Consider the following 19422-nt stretch of genomic DNA (forward strand, 5'->3'; position numbering starts at 1 on the left):
AGGATAGAGAGAGAGAGAGAGAGAGAGAAAAGAGGGGGATAGGAATAGCTACCAACACAGGCGAGATCCTCACAGTTATAGTGCACAGAGGAAAGAGGGGGGAACATGCAGGACAATGAGAGTCTATTGTGATTGCTGTGGGGGAACAGGTGAGTCCACTGAAACCACCAAGGCAGGACGAACACAATGAAGAATAAGTCCGTTGGAATTACTGAAGAAGAACAGGTCATGTCATTAGTGGTTTCCCCTCTCCCTGTGGGAGGGGTCTCAGTCTCAGTCCTTGGGAGGAGGGTTTTCCATCTCCGTCCGTCTGTCACAGTGGTCACGGGGCAGATGAGAGGTCTTCAGTGAGAGATGATTAGGGTCACCCTAAAAGTTCATTCAGATTCAGGAGGAGAGTGGGCAAATATGCAGTAGGCCGTTCCTTGGTGGGTTCATGCCAAGTCCTTGCCAATTCCTTGCCAACTCCTTGCCAGGCCTTGTTCGGAACAGCTAACGTAACGGTACAGCAACTGCACCTGCACTGCCGCTCTCTCCAAGCCGGTACTGTAATGGGGGAAGGGGTTTTTGCTTGTGGCAACCGGTAGGCAAATGTGGGGGCTTCAGACGGCCTCTTACACCTTCCCCGAGCTGTCTGCAGAGCAATCCACATCAGCCCAGGCCGGGCTGGTCAGTGGCCGGACAGTTCCATTGACTGGACGCGGCTCTGGACGCTTCCCTTGGAGCGACTCCAGGGAGGGAACGCTGGGGCTGTCACCACTGGGGTGCCACAGACAAGGGAACGCTGGGGCTGTCACCCTGGGGTGTCACAGACAGGGGAGCGCTGGGGCTGTCACCGCTGGGGTGTCACAGGCAGGGGAACGCTGGGGCTGTCACTTCTGGGTGTCACAGACAGGGAAACACTGGGGCTGCCCCGCTCCTGCCCTGTCCCCAGCAGCTCTGCCAGCGCCTCGAAGGGACACAAAGGCTGATCCAAAGGGTGAGAATTTAAGAAGGGGCTGAGCTGGGAGGGACCCATTGGGATCATCAAGTCCAGCCCCCAGCCCTGCACAGACGCCCCAACAATCGCAGCCCGTGAAGCCCCGGGAGCGGGGTCCAACGGCTCCTGGAACTCCAACAGCCTCTGGGCTATGCCCATTCCTTGTGGAGCCTGGGCAGTGCCTGAGCCCCCTCTGGGGGAAGAAGCTTTTGCTGATCTCCAGCCCAGCCCTGCCCTGGCCCAGCTCCAGCCGTTCCCTTGGGTCTTGTCCCTGCTCACCTGGGCAGAGATCAGAACTTGCCCACAGAAGCTGTGGCTGCCCCTGGATCCCTGGCAGTGTCCAAGGCCAGGTTGGACAGGGCTTTGACCAGCCTGGGATAGTGGAAGGGGGCATGGAAGGAGATGAACTTGAAGGTCTTTTCCAAGCCAAGCCCTTCTGTGATTCTGTGATTTTGGGGGAGATGCTGAAGCTCTGTCTCGGCTTTATCTCACCCAGAGTCTAGACCCAGCAGCAGCCATGGGTGGGATCATCTCCTCCTCCCTCTCCCTGTGGCTGGAACTCACCCAATGGCAGCAACTGAATAATGTCCCTCACGGGGCAGTGAGTGCCAGAAAGGAGCATTGCTCCTCGGGGAAACACAATGTCCTTGGACTTCAGCAGAGCGTTGAAATGGGCCCCCTCGAGCACCTCAGCCCCACTGAAATCTCCTCTTAGTGGACTCAGCCCCAGAGATCTCCCAGTGCAGCTGCAGAGGAGTCGCTGTCAGGAGGAGGGACAATTATCAAAAGCTGATGTAGATCAAAACAAGCTCTGGCACCATTCCACATTTTTGTTTGCCACTGGGAAATAAATACAGATGTCCCCATGCCACAATCTCAGTCCCCCCAGGGTTCCTGGGTTTGGTTTTATCCCCTGGTATGGAGACACGGGAGCTCTCCCAGCTGGACAGGGTGTCAGGAATCCCTTCCTGAGCTTGACACCCTTGGAGAGGGTGGACAAGGAGGTTCCTTGCTGAGGGAGACTGTGCAGGTTTTGGAAACAGGCCAGACCTAGAGAAGGCTCCTTCTACAGCTCCTCAGCACCTGGTAATCCCATGTCTTTATTTGTGTGACTGTCTTGTCAGGGCAGGGAGAGGAAGAGAGGAGCCTCCTTGGGGCAGGGAGAGGAGGCAGAGACACCAAAAGCAGGAGTCCCAAAGGGATCTGGGCAGCTCATGATCCAATGGCTGCAGTAGGTGTGCCATTCCTAAATCCAGTTTGGGAGAGTCACGGCCGTGTTACTGTGTAAGCTCTGATGTATCTGCTGGTGGGAGATGCTCAGGTTCATCCTGTTTGCATCCCCAGTTCCTGCTGAGCCGGTTTTAAACAGCGCCAGGGGATGCTCCTGGCACTGACCCTGGCATGGCTCAGGGTGCTCCCAGGTGCCTCAGGCTGCTGTGACACCGCTGCACACGGGAGGCAAGAGTGGCAGGGGCTGTGCTGAAAGTCAGCTCCATGTGCTGCTGCTGCTGCTGGGTGTCATTTGTCCAGCCCTGCCCCAGAGTCAGGGATCAGATCCAGGCCCTGCTGCTGCTCCCTCGGGATCAGCCCCACTTTGGCTGCTGCTGTCAGGACCAGCAGAAGCGGTGGCTGGAGCAGCGGGTGCTGACAGTGCCCCAAGCCCTGCGGCCGGAGGAGTCCCTGGGCTGGGGCTGGGAGGGAGCTGCTCCAGCCCGGAGTGCACAGCTGAGTGCTGTGCTCTGGGGCTGGGGCTCCCCGCACAGGGGACTGGACTGGTGTGCCACAGGAGACAGAGAAGCTGCAGCTTCAGCCTTACTGAGGTGGGTGCGTGGGCTGGGAAGAGTGGGGAGGCTCAAGGGGATTCACAGAGCTCATCCTGCTGCAAGGACGAGGAAAAGGGAGTGGGAACTCAGCAGTGAGGACAGCTGAGGGCTGGAAAGCAGCTCTGAATGACACTAAAATCCCACTGGACCTCTGAGACATTGCTGCTCCTCATCCAGTGACAGGATGAGTCCCCAAGCCTGGGGCTCGGCCTTCCTCATGGTGAGGGGCACCAAGGAAGGCAACAGTGTGATGGAGACTGCCATGGGCTGGGAACTCACTGGGGGACAAGAGGGAGCAGTTGGGAAGTAAAAGGCAGGTGGGGGAGAGAACAGTTCAGAGAAGGGCTGAGCTACAGCTTGAGCAAGTTGCAAAATATCATTTGGGGTCATCCCAGATTGATTTCATTTCAGAAGCTATTGAACAAGTTTAATTTTTGGGTGGTGTCATGTTTGCCCTTGGAGGTGTACACTCTGCAAACTTGAGCTGTGATGCTGAAATGCTCAAGCAGGTCTGTGCTGCAGGTCACCCCATTTCTTCTTTGGCTGATTGCAGCCCGGTGCTGAGCTCCAGCAGAGCCCTGGCAGAGCCCAGAGCAGCCTCAGCACCCGCAGAGCCTGGCTGCAAGGAGAGAAACCAGAAAGCGCCCGTCAGCTGAAGGCTCCTGTCCCCTTGTCCCAGCCGCCCGCGGTGCCCAGGCCATGCTGGCCGTGCCCAGAGCTGTGCCCAGAGCTGCCCATCCCTGCTGCCTGTGGAAGCAGAGCAGGAGGGCAGGACATGTGCCCAGCCTGCAGCCGGCCCCAGCACATCCAGCCCTCAGCAGCTGCCCAGAGCAGGATGCTCCTGTGCTCGCTGCCATCTCCCCAAAGCTCTGATCCCACCATGCCAAGCAGACAGGACCCACCTCACGCCATCCCTCGCTGGAAGAAAAGCTGGTCCCAAACGATGTCCTCATCCTTCTCCCAGGGCACGGCCCATCCACGCCACAGCTGCTCCCAAGCACTTCCCCATCCAGACTGGACCCCACCTGGAACGCTTCCTCTAGAAAAACACACAACAAATTATTGAAAATAGATTACAGACAAAAAGGGGAACAAGAAAAAAGGTCAAAAATCTTATCTCTGTCAGGGGCTAAGGAAGGCCCAACCCCTGCAGGCCAGGGAAAAACCCACCCACAGGTGAGGGAAGCCCAGGTTTTCTCCCTTCCCCGCTTCACTGCCCTCCAAAATAACGGTGATCCCAAAGCAAACAGGGGCAGTGGAGCAGCCCAAGCCCTTCCTTGCCTGCAAAGCAAAGCAGCCCCTGCACAGGTTCTGGAGTCCCACCTCTGCTCCCACCATGGGGGTTTCTTTGTGTCGGGCTGGCTGCCCCAGCCCCAGCCCGGGGCACGGTGGGTGCTGGGGCTGTTGGCAGGGCCAGGAGCCCACTCCCATTTCATCAGCACCCCAGCCCATCCCCCCAGCCCTGCCAAAAGCAGCCTGGCAGCCGACTGAAGGATCAGCTGCATCCGCCCCAGCAAAGGGGGAACCTTTGGTTCCCGGCCAGGCTGTGCAATGCCCAAATCTGGGAGCATCCCCCTGTGTGTGGACTCACCTGCAAATTCCCTGTGGAGCCTGGCTTTGTAGAAGGTGCCAGAATCAAAGTCCATCATCCTCAGCTGCCGGTGACCAGGTGGAGGAAGAGGTTGTCGTCCTCACTGTCCCCAGCAGCAACAGCCCCACCTGGTACAGCTTCTCCAGGGGCTTCTTCTCCTTCCCTGGGGTGAGCCCAGGCTGTCAGGGTTCTGCCCAGGGCCCCAGCTGTCAGGGAACCAGGACAAGCAAAACCAGTTCGGATGGTGGCCAGCAGTGCTGGGCAGAGCAGCTCAGCTCCAGCACAAGGGCTGCGTGTTCCCATCTGATGACCCCTGGGCAGTGACACAGGCAGGACAAAATGTCTGCGTTCCTTTGCTTCTGATTGCCAAGGCATGTGTGGAGCTGTAACTTACCAGGGCCTTGCATCAAAGTGTGCCTGTGGCTCTCTCCCTTCTTCTAGGGCAGATCAATATCCTGCAGCCAGGGATCACGGAACAGCTCTTCTAATGAGGGCCTGTCCGAGTGCAGCATGGATAAACACCTCCTGATCAGATCTTGGCACTCTGGACAGAGAAACCAGAAACCACCGGTCAGTTGGAGAAGGCTCCTGTTGGCTTTGCCCCACTATTCCCGTGCCCAGGCCATGCTGGATGTGCTCAGAGCTGGGCCTAAACTTCCCCATCAATTCCCTGTTTTGGAGGAGAGCAGGAGAGCAGGACATGTGCCACCTCCTCAGCAGCTGCCAGAGAGGGATGCTCACGAGCTGCTGCTGTCTCCCAGCACTGGTATTGCCCCCGTGGCCAGAGATGAGGATCCACCTTGAGAGAGCCGTCCTGGCAGCGAGAGCTCATGGTCACAGCTGATGTTCCAGCCCCTCCTGAAAGGGTGCTCCCCGCAGACCATCTGGTGCAGCAGGATGCCCAGGGACCAGATGGTAGCTGGCTTGCCGTAGTACCAGCCAAACTGGGTCCATTCCGGGGGGCTGTATGACCGTGTTCCTATGGAATACAGATGGGGTTCATCAGGGGGACGCTGCTGCTCCCTGAGCCTGGCTCCAGCATCCCTGGGTGTGTGGGGGCCGCCCCAGTGGCACACGGGGTGACCGCTGCCCTCTCGCCAGCACCTGGGACTTGTGTACAGGTGTACAGACTCGGGGATGGAAAAGAAGCCACTGGGGTTGGAAGAGAGCAGTGGAAGCCCTGGCAAGGCCCGACCATGAGGAGGAAAATCCCACTCAGTGCTTGGGAAAACCATGCCCTCATCCTCCCTGCCTGCACTGCCCCAAAAACCATTATGAAGCCAAAAGAAACCAGGTGAGTGGAGCAGTCCAAGCCCTTTCTCACCTGCACCCCAAACCGGCTGGGACACAGGTTCTGGCCACCCCTCTCTGCTACCCCACCCAGGGGTGTTTTTGTTGGGCTGGCTGCCCAGCCCTAGCCTCAGTCCTGCCCAGAGTGGTGGGCAAAGGCTGCCAGCAGGGCTGGAAGCTGGCTCCCCACCCAGCCCTGCTCAAAAGCAGCTCAGCTGAAATCTCAGTGCCATGAAGGGCAGCAAAAGGGAGAATCCCCGCTGCCACACCCAGCTTGGGCTGTGAGGTGTTGGGCCATGAGATGACGGGACTGAGAGCACGCACCTGCGTGGGCTCACCTGCAAAGCGAGTGTAGGCTGTGTCCTGCAGGTAGGTGCCGCAGCCAAAGTCAATCAATTTGGCCTGCCCGGTGGCCAGGTCAACCAGGATGTTCTTGGGCTTGATGTCCCTGTGCAGGACCCCGCAGCTGGTGCAGTGCCGCACAGCCTCCAGCACCTGGCGGAACAGATCCCGCGCCAACTCCTCGGACAGGACCACCCGTTCCCGAATGAAATGGTGCAGGTCCTGAGAGTGCTCTGGGCGTTCCAGCACCATCACGATGTCGTTGGGGAGCTCAAGCCATTCCAGCAGCTGGACGACACCGGGAAAGCCAGTGGAGACCTTGTCCAGCAGCACGACCTCCAGGGGTGCGCTGGTGCCGTCGGGCTGCGGGAGGAGCGCGATGCCATCAGTGGGGCTGATGCCGTGCCGGGGGTCGGGAACCCCTCACCCAGCCCGGGATGCTCTGCGCCCTGCGCTGGCCCTACGCCCGCTCTCCCTCGAGGTGTCCTGGTGGCTTCCACCCTGCCGGGCCTCGGCTCATCCCTGCCCAGCTTCTGCCGCTGGCCCCGCTCACTCACCAGCTCGCCCCAGTGCCGGACGCGGTTCCGTGGCACCCTTTTGATGGCCACCTGCGAGCAAGGGAGAGCAGCGAGTTGAGCTCGCCCGCCTGCCCTGCGCAGCCCCATCCCCCTCCTCCTCCTCCACCTCCTCCTCCTCCTCCTGCTAATCCTCCTCCACCTCCGCCCCCTCCTCCTGCGCCCGCCGCCGGCCTCGCCGCTCACCGGGGCGCCGTCCGAGAGCCGCGTGGCCGCGAAGACGCTGCCGAAGCCGCCGCTGCCCAGCAGCGAACCCAGCCGGTACCGCTCCTGCAGGGCCTCCTCCTGCGCCTTCCCTGCGGGCGGGACGGGGCTGTCAGCGCTCGGCCCGGGGCCAGGAGCGGCCCCCGAGCGCTCCCCGAGCGCCCCGGGCCGGCCCTCCCCAGGCGTTCTGTCCCTGGAACGGGACAGCGGCGGCTCGGGGCCGACGGCCGCGCTGCCGAGCGGCGGAGCTCGGGCCGGGGAAGCCGCAGCGGGGGCGGCGGGAGCGGCCGCGCCGCGTGTGTCCTCCGCGGGGCCCGGGAGGAGCCGGGGCCGGGGCCGGGACTGGAGCCCACGTCGGGGCCGGGGCCGGGCTCCGGCCAGGCGGAGCCAGAGGGCGGCGGTGCCGCCCGAGCTCCAGGCACTGATGCCCGCCCAGCAGCGCCACCGCCAGCACGACCAGAGCCGGGCGGAGGCGAGACCCCGGCGGGACGGCCGGGGACGGGGACGGGGCCGGGAACCGGGACGGGGACGGGGACGGGGCCGGGGCCGGGAACCGGGACGGGGACGGGGACGGGGCCGGGAACCGGGGCGGGGCCGGGGCCGGGTCCGGGGCCGGGGAGGAGCCGGGGCCGGGAACCGGGGCGGGGACGGGGCCGCCCCGCCCGGGGCCGGGGGCGGGCTGGGGACATGGCCCGGCAAGGGGAGAGGGGGACTGGGAGAGGAGGGGACCCCGGGAAAGGGAGAGCGGGAGAGGGTGCGGGACAGCGGGCGAGGGAGTCCTCAAAGTGACTGGTTTTGCTGCTTTCGCTGCTGCTTTCACTGCTGCTGCTGCTGCTGCGACTGCCGCCGCCGCTGCTGCCGCTGCAACTGAAACTCCGGGGCCGTTTGTCCCCGTGTCCGTTTTTCCGTTGCCCGCTCGCCCCCGCGCCCAGCCCCCCGCTCCCCGGGGGCAGCCCCTGAGCCTGTCCAAACACGGGAACTTTGCCCTGGTCAGCCCAGACCCTGAGTCTGGACTCCTACACAGGGGAACAGGAATCCCCTCGGTCGCTGCCATGCATTGTCCCCGCTGAGGATCAAACCCTATCGGGGCACATTCCCTGAATGCAGAATTTGTATCTGACCCAGGCACTGCATTTACATCTCCAGCAGTGATTAAAAAAAAATAAAAAACAACACAAAAAAAAAACCCAAAAAAACAAACGGGGAAGGCAAACTGTGTGTAGCTCATGGTATTTTAGAGTGTCTAAAATTCGCCAAGTCATGGATCTTAGAGATGAGATCTATTTGGATTAAGGGGATGGAGCAGTAGTGCAAGATGGAAAAGAGGAGCATAAAAATAAACAGAGAAAAACATCTTCAGTTGTTTCTTTCCATTTTCATTTCATTTCTTAAAAGCTGTTTCAGTTTTCCCAGAATCTTCTCCACACTCCTGTTTGCTCTTTCCAGGAACCTTTCCTGGAGAACGAGGTGCAGCTTCTGTCACAAGATGTGGCACCAACTGCAGCTTCTCTTGGCTTTCCACACCGTGTGTGCAGCTCAACTCTTGCAGCACAGCAGGACAAATGTTTGAAGAACTTGACAGCTTGTTCTTTCTTTTCCTTGTGGGCTGGGCAGTTGTGCCATTGGTAAGGTTTCCATTGTTACTGTTCTGCCCTAAGAAACCATGACGGGCTACCAGGAATTGTCAGGGAATGCAAGCCTGACTGAATGCAGAGAAAGAATCTGCAGAGCCTGCATCCAGAAATGGAGAGCTGTGTGATAATCATTGCAACATCGCCATGGGCATCTTGGAAGTGATCTAGAAGATGAAAATGCTCTGACAGAGGGCGTTTGTTTCTGAGTTCAGTGTAGAGGATTCCACATCTAGTGCATTGGTTCATAAATCAAGAGTTCAATCAGTTCATGGAAAGCACCAGAACAAGCTGGACCTCTCAGCCTTAAACACTTCAGTTGTTCAGGGACCCAAAAATGTTCCATAGAAAGAGCATTAGAAGGAGAGGAAAGAGACAGAGAGACAGAGAGACAGAAGCTCCACAGAAAGATACACATGTGGCTCCCAGCTCCTGGGGTTCCAGTGTGGGTGAGACACAAGCCCCAGGAGAAGGCAGAGTCCATAGCAGGGGCTGACCTTGTGCTCCTTGGTTTTAAGCCCCTGGGCCTTCGTGGGCCTCCCCCCAGCTGGGACTTGTGATTGCTGGGGCGTTCAGAGCCGGGTTAGCGCTGTCCCAGCTGTGGGACTGATTGACAGCTCAACCCAAGGTGTCTCGGGACACTGATCTCATCCAGCCTCTGACAGTGACCATGGTGACACTGGGGAACCTCATGGAACCGTGGGTCAGTGTGACAATGCAGGTCCAAGGACACCATGGTGATATCCAGGTTTGCTCAGCACCAGAGACACCTTTGCCTTGTTTGTCCCCAGCTGTCATCACTGCCTCCAGTGTTCTGCTCTAACTGGAACCCGGGGACACTTTCACATGAGTTGTGTCCCTCAGTGGGACCCATTAAAAGTTAAAGAAAGTCTGGACTTTGAATCTGACTTTGAGTTCTTGAGAAGTTCTTTGAGCACACTCTGAGGTCTGGGTCCGATGCAAAGAGCACCAAAGCCCCAGAGGGTCATTAACGTCCTGGTGCTGTGTCTGTGCTGCTGAGCTGGGCCAGGCTCCTGGCCCAGAGGCAGCTCCTGGCAAGGGCAGCGCTGCAGAGAGACAGCTGTGGCCAGGAGCAGCTCCTGTGCACAGCCCAGCAGGGCTGGGGCACTGCCAGGGCATCGCAGGGACACGAGCAGGGCGCAGACAGAGCTCACAGGGTCTCAGCACTGGCAGGGGCTGTGGGGTGTCCCAGAGGGGGCTGTGTCACAGCAGCGCCTCTGTGGCTGTGTCACGGAGGCACAGAGCAGCTGTGATGTCAGAGGGGGGCTGTGTGACAGCACAGCGTGGGTTGTGTGAGGTCACAGACTGGGCTATGACATCACAGAGCATGTTGTGTGAGGTCATCAAGCAGCTATGGCATGATAGAGGGGACAGTGTGACATCAGAGAGCAGGCTGTGACATCATGGCATGGCTGTATGACATCATAGAGCGGGCAGTGAGGTCAAAGTGTGTGCTGTGACATCACTGAGTGGCAGTATGACATCACAGGGAGGGTTTTGTGACATCACTGAGGGGCTTGTGACATCACACAGCAGGGTGTGACATCATAGTGTGAGGCCATAGGGCAGACTCTGCCGTCATGTAGAGAGTGGCTCTGGGACATCAGAGTGTGGGTTGTGACATCACCGAGTTGGCTGTGTGACATCATAGAGCAGGCTATGACATCATGGAACAGACTGTGATGTCACAGGATGACTTTGTGACGTCATAGTACAGGGTGAATTTCTGACATCACAGAATCTTCTGTAACAGCACAGCTTTGTGACATCACAGAGTGACATCGCAGATTTGGGCCTATGACATCACAAGGGAGCTATGTGGCATCCAAGAGTGGGTTGTGACACCACAGGGGCTGTGTGACATCACAGGGGCTGTGTGAGGTCACTGGGGAGGTGACTCTGCCCCAGCCCCCCCTCCCAGTTCCCCCAGAGAAGTCCAACGCTGCTCGTGCACAGCGGGGTCCCCTGTCCCCCCGGGTCCCCCCGCCCCCGGCGCCGCAGCCTCCCCCAGAGGATGTTCCACGAGATCGAGCCCAGAGCCTGACACAGGGCCATGGGGGGCGGGACAGGGGACAGGGACCCCCCGGCAGCGTCCCCGTGTCCCCCAGGGCCAGAGCCTGGCCCAGGGCTCCTTCACCCTGTTGCCAACGAGGGCTTGAGAGCGCTGAAAAAATCCCCGGCAAGGGAGCAGCAAAAACCAGATTTAATATTGAGTAACAGCACCACAAAGTTCCTTGGCAAGAGTCACTCTGCTCTTGACTGGACACTTCAGGCACAAAACAGGAAACAAAGCAACAACAAAACCAAACAGAATCCAGGCAATTAAATCAGAAATAAACCGAGAACTGGGGCTTTCATTCCTATGGAAAAGAACTGTCCTTCTTCCTGCAGATGCCCGTGGCCACAACTGGGATTTCACCTCCAACACTGCCTGTTGTGACAGACTGGAGGAGATTGTGGGCTGGAAACATTTTGTGTGTGGGGGAGGAAGGGGCAGGTCCAGCCTTGCCCTGCCCTGGAACCCCAGCCCTGCCCTGCCCTGGAACCCCAATCCCCCCAGGGCCTCTATCCCAGCCCAGCAGTGTCTGCCAGTCCCTGGCACAGCACAGGCAATGCTCCACAGCCACCTCTGGAGCCCCCAGCCCAGCTCCTGAGTGACCAAATGACCCCAAGTCCCACCTGGGGGAAGGGCCCAGGAAGACCAAGGGGTATTTAAGGCTGAGCACAAGGCGAGCACACATCTTGACCCTACCTCCTCTTGGAATTCCGATCTGAACAGTGCTGGAATCCAGGAGTTGGTAGCTCTGTGTGTGCTTCTCCAAATCTTTTTCATCATTCTCTATTTCTGTCTCTCGTTCTTTTATTTCTGACTTCTTGAAAATGTTGAGCAACTTAAAACTCAGATGGCTTAGAGTTTGTGAAGTTGAATGGACCAATATGCAGCTTTGAGAAGTGTTTTGTGTTCATTGAATGTCTTATTAAACCTTTTACCAAAGTTTCAGCTCCTTAGCTCCAACTCCCACCTGCTTTCCTTGGAGAAGGAGCTGCCCCAGACCTAGAGGGATGTTCATTTCTTGTCAGTCAGCAAAGCCAAGGGAAGGCACAGCTCCATCAAATGCAAAAGTCATTTCTCTGCTGGATATTAAATCCACTTTGCACAGCAGACAGTCTCAGAGCAATGGAAAACACCTTCTGTGCCCAGCACAGGTCCCAAGGTCCCCCCAAACCCTCCCTGCCCCAATTCTGCCCAGATTTGCTCTTTGCACACACGAGTCACACACTGAAGGCACGAGCTCCTTCCATGCCCAGAGGGAGGAAAAGCGGGAAAGTGGATGAAGAGCTCTCCTGGGCAGAGCCAAGGTCCAAGGGCCCCTGCAGGGAACCACAACTCATCAGGTTTGTGTCCTTTGGGCTCAGGGACTGGTGACACTCAGAAGCACAGAAAGGTTTCTTGCCAACAAACACAAGTTGAACATTTGAACAGTTTAATAACCATCACAGCTCTTCCCTCAGCTCTCTGTGATGTCCCAGCAGCATCTGACATGTCCCCCATCCCCAAGGGATTTCCATACAGGAACAGTTTTAGACAGAGACATAAGAAAAGGCAATACTGTGACAGATATTAATATAAGTAAGGTGTTGATTAATGTGATATTTATTTTTGAACTTCTTAAAGACTGGGCAACTCCCTGAAGCTTAAAGCATGTAACCAGTCAGTTGAGAGGCCCTTGTGTGACCAGAGAGCATCTGGAGGAGGAAATCTGGGAGTAACAGGAAGGACATAGATCCAGCTGGTCTAGTGAAGAGATGTCCTTAGACATGGCCATTTCAACAGAAGAGGTGGAAATACCTGAAGGAAGAGAGAGATGATGTTATAAACAATATTGGTGACTCAAGTAAAGGGGAAGATCAGTATTTCTTCTCCTTCTCCCATCAATACACTTCCAGGAAATTCCTGTTCCTGGAGGGAAGACTTTGGTATTTCTTAAAAGTACTCAAGTGACCCAGATAATAAAAATGTCCTTGTATATTATGAAATGTACAAGAATTTAAACCTGTGCCCCTTTCCAGGCAGATATCAGTTGTGTGCCCATGGACAGGCAGTGCCACTTGTGCCCTGAGGTGCCAAACTGGGATTGGATCTCTCAGAGTGGAGCTGAGGGAGAGCAGAGCACCTTGCAAGCTGCAGGTCCCTGCCAGCCCCGCAGGGCTCCTGTGCCATCAACATCTGCTCTGCTCCAGTCTGAAACAGGGCCCAGCATGGTGCCGGGATCATCAGAGAGCTGAGGTGTGTGCTGGAATTCAATGCCCTCCCCATGGCGCAGCAGCCCTGCATTTCCCTGCTCCAGCCTTGGTCTCCAGCACAGCCATGGAGGCTCTTTGGGCTCCTGAGTGTTCCTGCAGCCACCAAGGGCAGCTGAGCTCTGCCTTTGGCGCAGTCAGCCCTGGCCAGCGCAGGCCATGCTCAGCAATTCCTTGTCTGTGCCCGGCCTTGCTGCCAGCCTCGGCAGCGGCTGCGTGGCCCCTTTGTGACCCTGTGCTGGCCCGGCCATGGTGCCACAGCCCCTGTGCAGGCCCAGCCCAGGACAGGAGCATTGCGGCTGGGAACGGCCCCTGTGCCGTGGTGCCCACAGCAGCCTTGGGGCTCTGTGCCCCATGGCCTCCCTGCTGGGCAGCCTCTGCCAGCTCCTGCAGAGCCCGTGGCACCTGTGGGGCTGCACAGACAGCCCTGCCCCGGGCTCTGCCGGCCTCTGGGCCAGCAGAGAGGCTGGCCAGGGCTGGCCATGGCCGGGAACAGGCCCTGAGCCCCGCAGGAGGATGGAGCTGGGCCACAGCCAAACTCAGCCCAGGGCAAAGCTGGGCTCAGCAGCCAGGGCTGCCAAGGGCTGGGGACAGAGGCGGGCGGAGACAAATGTCCTGGGCCCCCTCCCTGCTGTGTCCATGCCCCCAAGGGCACACAGCAGCCTCCTCTCTCAGACACTTGCCTGTTTTCCATGCCTTGCACAGGCGCTGGCCCTGCCCCACAAGGCCTGGGCTGAGTCCTGCCCTGCACGCTCAGCCAGGCTGGGATGGACACTGATGGTTCCTGTGCCAGGCTCTCTGAGCCCAGCCCAGCTCCCTGCAAGCTCTGCCAGCTGCCCTGAGCTCTGTGCAGCACCAAGGGCCTCTCCCCAGCACAGCCCAGCCGGCTCTGGCCCCACAGCTCTGCTCAGCCCAGGCTGCTCTGGCCACTGGCCCCACGGCCTCAGCCCCTGGCCAGGGCACAGCAGCAGCTGCAGCTCACCCAGGACTCAGCCCCAGCCATGGGGGAAGGGGCTTGGCCAAGGCCAAAGGAGGCTCCCTGGGTGCCCTGCTCCCCTCGGGCTGAGGTGCTGAGAGCTCTGCAGCCCCTGCTGCCATCCCATCTGCCCAGGCCAGCACAAGAGCCCCGGCCTTGGGGCCCTCCAGAGCTGCTCCTGCTCCAGGCCCAGGGCCCATCCCAAAGCCGGGGTAGCCACAAAGCTGTCTTAGGGTGAAGAGCCTGGCTCTGTGTTCTCCATCCCCTCCTTGCTGGCGCTGCCAGGCTGGGATGAGGAGCCCCTCAGCCTTCCCTGCTCTGGGCTGGACAAACCCAGCTCCCTCAGCCTCTGCTCACAGCCCGAGGGCTCCAGCCCTACCTTGGAGGCCCTTCCCTAACCCTGCTCCAGCTGCCAGACATCTTTCCTGCCCTGGGGAACCCAACCCAGGCCACAGGGACCTGGATAATCCACGTCCTTGATGTCCTGGTCACACAGCCCTGGCCCCTTTTCCCCATGTCAGGCTCTGGGGGGGATCCTGTGGAATGTCCTTTGGTGGGGGCTGTGGCTCCAGGTGGACCGGGGGGATACCAGGGGATAAGGGACCCCGCTGGGCATGAACAGCATTGGACTTGTTGGGAGAAACTGTGAGGGGGAGCTGGGGCGGAGTGACCACCCCAGTGACGTCACAGAGCCCTCCTGGGATGTCACACAGCCCCTCTGTGATGTCACAGCCTGCTCTGGGATATCAGACCTCTGCCCTATGATGTCACAGCAGGCTCTGGGATGTCACAGAGGCAGTCTATGATGCTGTAGCTGCTCGATGACCTCACATAACTCTGTGACCTCATGTTACCAGATGATAAATTATCTACACCAGGTGAGTTAACACCGGAGCTTGTTCTCCAAAACCCCAGGCCTATGGAAACCACACAATGCCCATTGTGTCAGAAGGGGAACTGGAAGTTCACCAGCCTCAGTGTCCTGCCAGCTCAGCCAGGCCCACTGGAACACTGGGGTCCACGACCACCAGGGACCACCAGAGAGACCCCCAGAACAGAAGAGAGCATGCAAAAGGGGAGGGGAAATACGTTAATGATTCTGGGGGAATGATTATCAGATGTGTGTTTAGTCCAGGACAATCAATGAATATGTGTGCAAAATACAGAATATGAACAGAAACTTTCCTGTACTCAGCACGCTCGGCTTTGGGAGGAGCTATCCCCCGTGCATCCGGCTGAATAAAGAATGCTGCTTCTTAATGCTGCATTGGGGTTAAGGAGTTTTCTGTTTTACTGAATTTTTGGAAACACTCCACTCCCAAGGAAAGCTCTGTCTCCTGCTGCTCACAAACAGAGAAGCGCTGGTGGCAGATGTGGGGGTCGGAGGCTGCCTGGGGCACACTGACCATGAAATAATCAAGATTTCAATGTTTTGTGAAAGAAGGAGGGGTAGCAACAAAACTTCCACATTGAAATTAGGAAGGGCAGACTTTGGCCTATTTAGGATGCAGATTTGGGGAGTACCGAATCAGGTACTGATTTTTTTAAGGGAAACAGCCCTTTAAAACAAAGGCGTCCTGGGAGGATGGACACATTTCAAGGAAGTAATCTTACAGGGGAAGGAGCAGCCTGTGCCAGTGTAGCAAAAGATGAGCTGGTGAGGAAAATGACTGCCCTGACTGCCCATGGAGCTTCTGTGGGAACTCAAAGGAAAAATAGAGGGTGCATTAACTTTGGACAGAATGTCAGGCAACTTTGGAAGTGTTAAAGGATGTTATTAGGTCATGGAGAAAGAAAAGTTGAGAGGTGAAACTCAACTACTGCTTAAGTTGGCCACTTCTGTGAAAAAAAATTGAAAAGGTTTCTGTAAATAAATTAATAGCAAAATCTGGGATAAGGAGAACATCTTTATTGGATGCAGTGGAGAATATAGTAAGTAAAGACAAAGAAAAGACTGAGTAACTTAACACCTTGTTTGTATCAATTTTCAATATTAGGATAGGTTGTCCTCAGGACAAGAAATCTCCTGAGCTGGTAGATAGGCACAGGGAGCAGAACAGCCCCCTGTAGTCCAGGAGGGAGCAGTTGGGGACCTGCTGAGACACTCAGATGCTCACAGGTGTATGGGATCAGATGGGATCCATCCTAGGGGGATGAGGGAGCTGGTGGATGAACTCGCCAAGCTGCTCTCCATCATTTACCATCAGTCCTGGCTCAGCAGGGAGGTCCCAGAGTACTGGAGGAGCCAGTGTGAGCCCATCCCCAAGAAAAACTGGAAGGAGGATCTGGGGAACTCCAGGCCTGTCAGCCTGACCTTGGTGCCTGGCAAGGTTATGGAACAGATCACCCTGAGTGCCATCACAGGGCACCCACAGGATGGCCGAGGGGTCAGAGCCAGCCAGCTTGGATTTAAATGTCTGCATTCATGATCTGGATGAGGGGACTGAGTCCACCATCAGGAAATTTGCAGATGACAAGCTGCCTGTGAGTGTTGATCTGCTGGAGGGGAGGAGGGCTCTGCACAGGGACCTGGACAGGCTGGATCCAGGGCCCAAATCCAGCAAGGTGAGGTTTAACAAGTCCAAGTGCCAGGACACGGCACTCGAGGTGCTGCCCAACGAGTGCCGAGCACAGGGGAAGAATCACTGCCCTGGTCCTGCTGGCCACACCGTTCCTGATCCAGGCCAGGAGCCAATGGCCTTCTTGGCCACCTGGGCACGCTGCTGGCTCATGTCCAGCCTGCTGTCCATCAGTCCCTGCAGGTCCCTTTCTGCCTGGCTGCTGTCCAGCCACTCTGTCCCCCGCTCTGCACACAGACATTGCTGCTGCAGCTCCAGAGAAGGCAACAAAAGGGCATCTCTGCAGAAAACTCTGCTGGCAGACCCTTTAGTTCCTTTAAATCCACCAAGAGCACAGCCCCTCATTGACACAGTCTGTGGCCACAGGGAAGGTGGAGAGAAACAAAATGAGAAATGGCACAAACAAGGACATTTCTTTGTGGACAACATTAAAATGTAAAACAAAGAAAAAGAACCTCCAAAATGAAACCAACAAGAAGCATCAAAGATAACTTTTATTACAAGTGATTTGCAGAAATTGGCCAGCAGTTTAATGTTCCTGAAAGCATCCAGTCATCAGTCTCCTCACTGCAACCTTGAGCTCCTGGTTCCTCAGGCTGTAGATGAGGGGGTTCAGGGCTGGAGGCACCACCGAGTACAGAACTGACAAGGCCAGATCTAGGGATGGTGAGGAGATGGAGGGGGGCTTCAGGTGAGCAAATGTGGCAGTCGTGAGGAACAGGGAGACCACAGCCAGGTGAGGGAGGCAGGTGGAAAAAGCTTTGTGCCGTCCCTGCTCAGAGGGGATCCTCAGCACGGCCCTTAAGATCTGCACATAGGAGAAAACAATGAACACAAAACAGCCAAAAGCTAAACAGCCACTAACCACAATGAGCCAAAGTTCCCTGAAGTAGGATTTGGAGCAGGAGAGCTTGAGGATCTGGGGGATTTCACAGAAGACCTGGGCAGTGCCATGGCACAGGGGCAGGGAAAATGTATTGGCCGTGTGCAGCAGCGAATTGAGAAAGGCACTGGCCCAGGCAGCTGCTGCCATGTGGGCACAAGCTCTGCTGCCCAGGAGGGTCCCGTAGTGCAGGAGTTTGCAGATGGACACATAGTGGTCATAGCACATGATGGTCAGGAGGGAAAACTCTGTCCCAAGGAAGAAGATAATCAGAAAAAGCTGTGCAGCACATGCCATGTAGGAGATGGTGCTGGTGTCCCAGAGGGAATTGTGCATGGCTTTGGGGACAGTGGTGCAGATGGAGCCCAGGTCGCTGAGGGCCAGGTTGAGCAGGAAGAAGAACATGGGCGAGTGCAGGTGGTGGCCGCAGGCTACGGCGCTGATGATGAGGCCGTTGCCCAGGAGGGCAGCCAGGGAGAGGCCCAGGAAGAGGCAGAAATGCAGGAGCTGCAGCTGCCGCGCGTCTGCCAGTGCCAGCAGGAGGAAGTGGCTGTTGGAGCTGCTGTTGGACATTGGCTGTGGCTGCACATGGGGTTCTGTAATAAAAGTAATCATGGAATAGTTGGGTTTGGAGAGGACTTTAAATATCCCAGCACAGCTTGGGGGCACTTTCCCAACCCTGTCTGCCCAGGGCTCTGCTGCCTGGAGCTGTCCCTGCCAGCAGCTGCTCCCCTGTGCCCAGGGCTGGGCCCTGCCAGTGCTGCCAGAGCCCAGCCCAGCCCTGGGGGCTCAGCTCTGCCCTGCAGACCCCTCCCAGCTCAGGCACTGCCCAGGGGCAGCTCTGGCTCTGCAGGCTCTGATGGCAATGTTAGAGCAACCCTGAGGAGGCTGGAAAAGCAACACTGATGCTGCCTCTAAGGGGCCCTGTGCTCGTTTCTGTCACTGCCTGGTTTATTCAGATCTGAGACAATTTTTTTTATATTTCTCATGGTGAACTGAGAAATGAATATCTATGTGCAATTTCCCATACAGGCAACACAGATCAGTACACTAAAAATGCAGGATTTTCCCATTTTGTAGCCCATGACTGGCTGTGCTCCCTGTTTAATATGCTTGGAAATGTTCTGGAGGTAAATGTCATGCTGGGAGCAATCCTGAGCAACACAGAATCCTCACCACACAAGAAGAACACTTTCCAGCCTTTCCAGCTGTCTCCTTCCACCCACATTTTGTCCCCCAGCGCTGGGAGCAGCTCCCCGGGCCGGCTGAGAGCTGTCCCTGGCAGGCAGCAGAGTCCCTGGCCCAGCACAGCGCCCTGAGCTGCAGGACCCTGCTTTGCAGGACAGCCCTGGGCACCCCTGGCTGCTCTGCACAAGAGATGATCAGAGAATGTACTCACAGGGTCTGTGGGCATTGGGATGTTCCAGCTGTAGGAGATCACTCCAGGAGCTGCAGCTGCATTGTCCTGCAGCCAGAGGTTCCTGTGCCAAGGGCTGGCACTGATTCTGCCCCAGGCACTTCTCAGCACCTTCCCAGCCCTGACTGATTGAAGCTCTCTGTGCCTCTGTGCTGTGCCCGGGCTGGCTGCAGGCAGTGCCCCAGCCCTGCTGGGCTGGGAGCAGAGCTGCTCATCCAGAGAAATGTGCTTTTGAAGCTCTCCTTGGTTACCAGGATCACCCTCTGTGCCAGGAGCCCGGCCCAGCTCAGCAGCACAGACACAGCACAAGGACTTTAATGACCCTCTGGGGCTTTGTGCTCAGGCCCTGAACATCAGGCCCTGAGAGGGAGCTGCAGAAACCTCTCCAGAACTCCAAGACAGAATCCAACTCCAAAGTTTCTTTGACTTTTAATGGGTTCCACTGAGGGACACGACTGAGAAAGTGTCCCCAGGCCCCAGGCAGAGCAGAGAACTGGAGGCACTGATGACAGGTGGGGACAAAGAGAAGCCAAGTGTTGGTGCCCTGGGGCACAGCAGCATCTGTGCCACCAAGGGCCGTGCCACCAAGGGCCGTGAGGAGACACCTTGTCCTGAGGCTGGGGCCTCCTGGCACAGCCCCAGCCAGGCTGGGCACTGTCACCCCCTTTTCCTGCCCTCAGCATCCCCCCCTAGCCCACATCCCAGTGGCCTCAAGGATCTGCTGGAAGGAGTCCCTGGGGAGCCTTGCTCAGGAATGGCCCTGGGGGCTCCTTCATGCTCCCAGGGACTGCAGGTTTTTCAAAGCACTT

The 19422-nt window shown here is 57.4% G+C and overlaps 1 protein-coding gene across 1 annotated transcript in view; it reads right to left on the reverse strand.

Moving 5' to 3' along the window:
- Positions 1-614: 614 nt before the first annotated feature.
- Positions 615-19422, reverse strand: part of LOC137467246 (serine/threonine-protein kinase pim-1-like) — a 39956-nt gene continuing 21148 nt past the window's right edge. The window contains exons 2-6 of the mRNA XM_068178759.1: positions 6787-6878; positions 6583-6633; positions 6022-6388; positions 5135-5372; positions 615-759 (exon numbers count right to left, since the gene is read on the reverse strand). Of these exons, the coding sequence (XP_068034860.1) occupies positions 615-759; positions 5135-5372; positions 6022-6388; positions 6583-6633; positions 6787-6878 (893 nt within the window). The remainder of the gene's footprint in view (positions 760-5134; positions 5373-6021; positions 6389-6582; positions 6634-6786; positions 6879-19422) is intronic.

Source organism: Anomalospiza imberbis, unplaced genomic scaffold (assembly GCF_031753505.1).
Source record: "Anomalospiza imberbis isolate Cuckoo-Finch-1a 21T00152 unplaced genomic scaffold, ASM3175350v1 scaffold_55, whole genome shotgun sequence".
NCBI lineage: Eukaryota > Metazoa > Chordata > Aves > Passeriformes > Viduidae > Anomalospiza > Anomalospiza imberbis.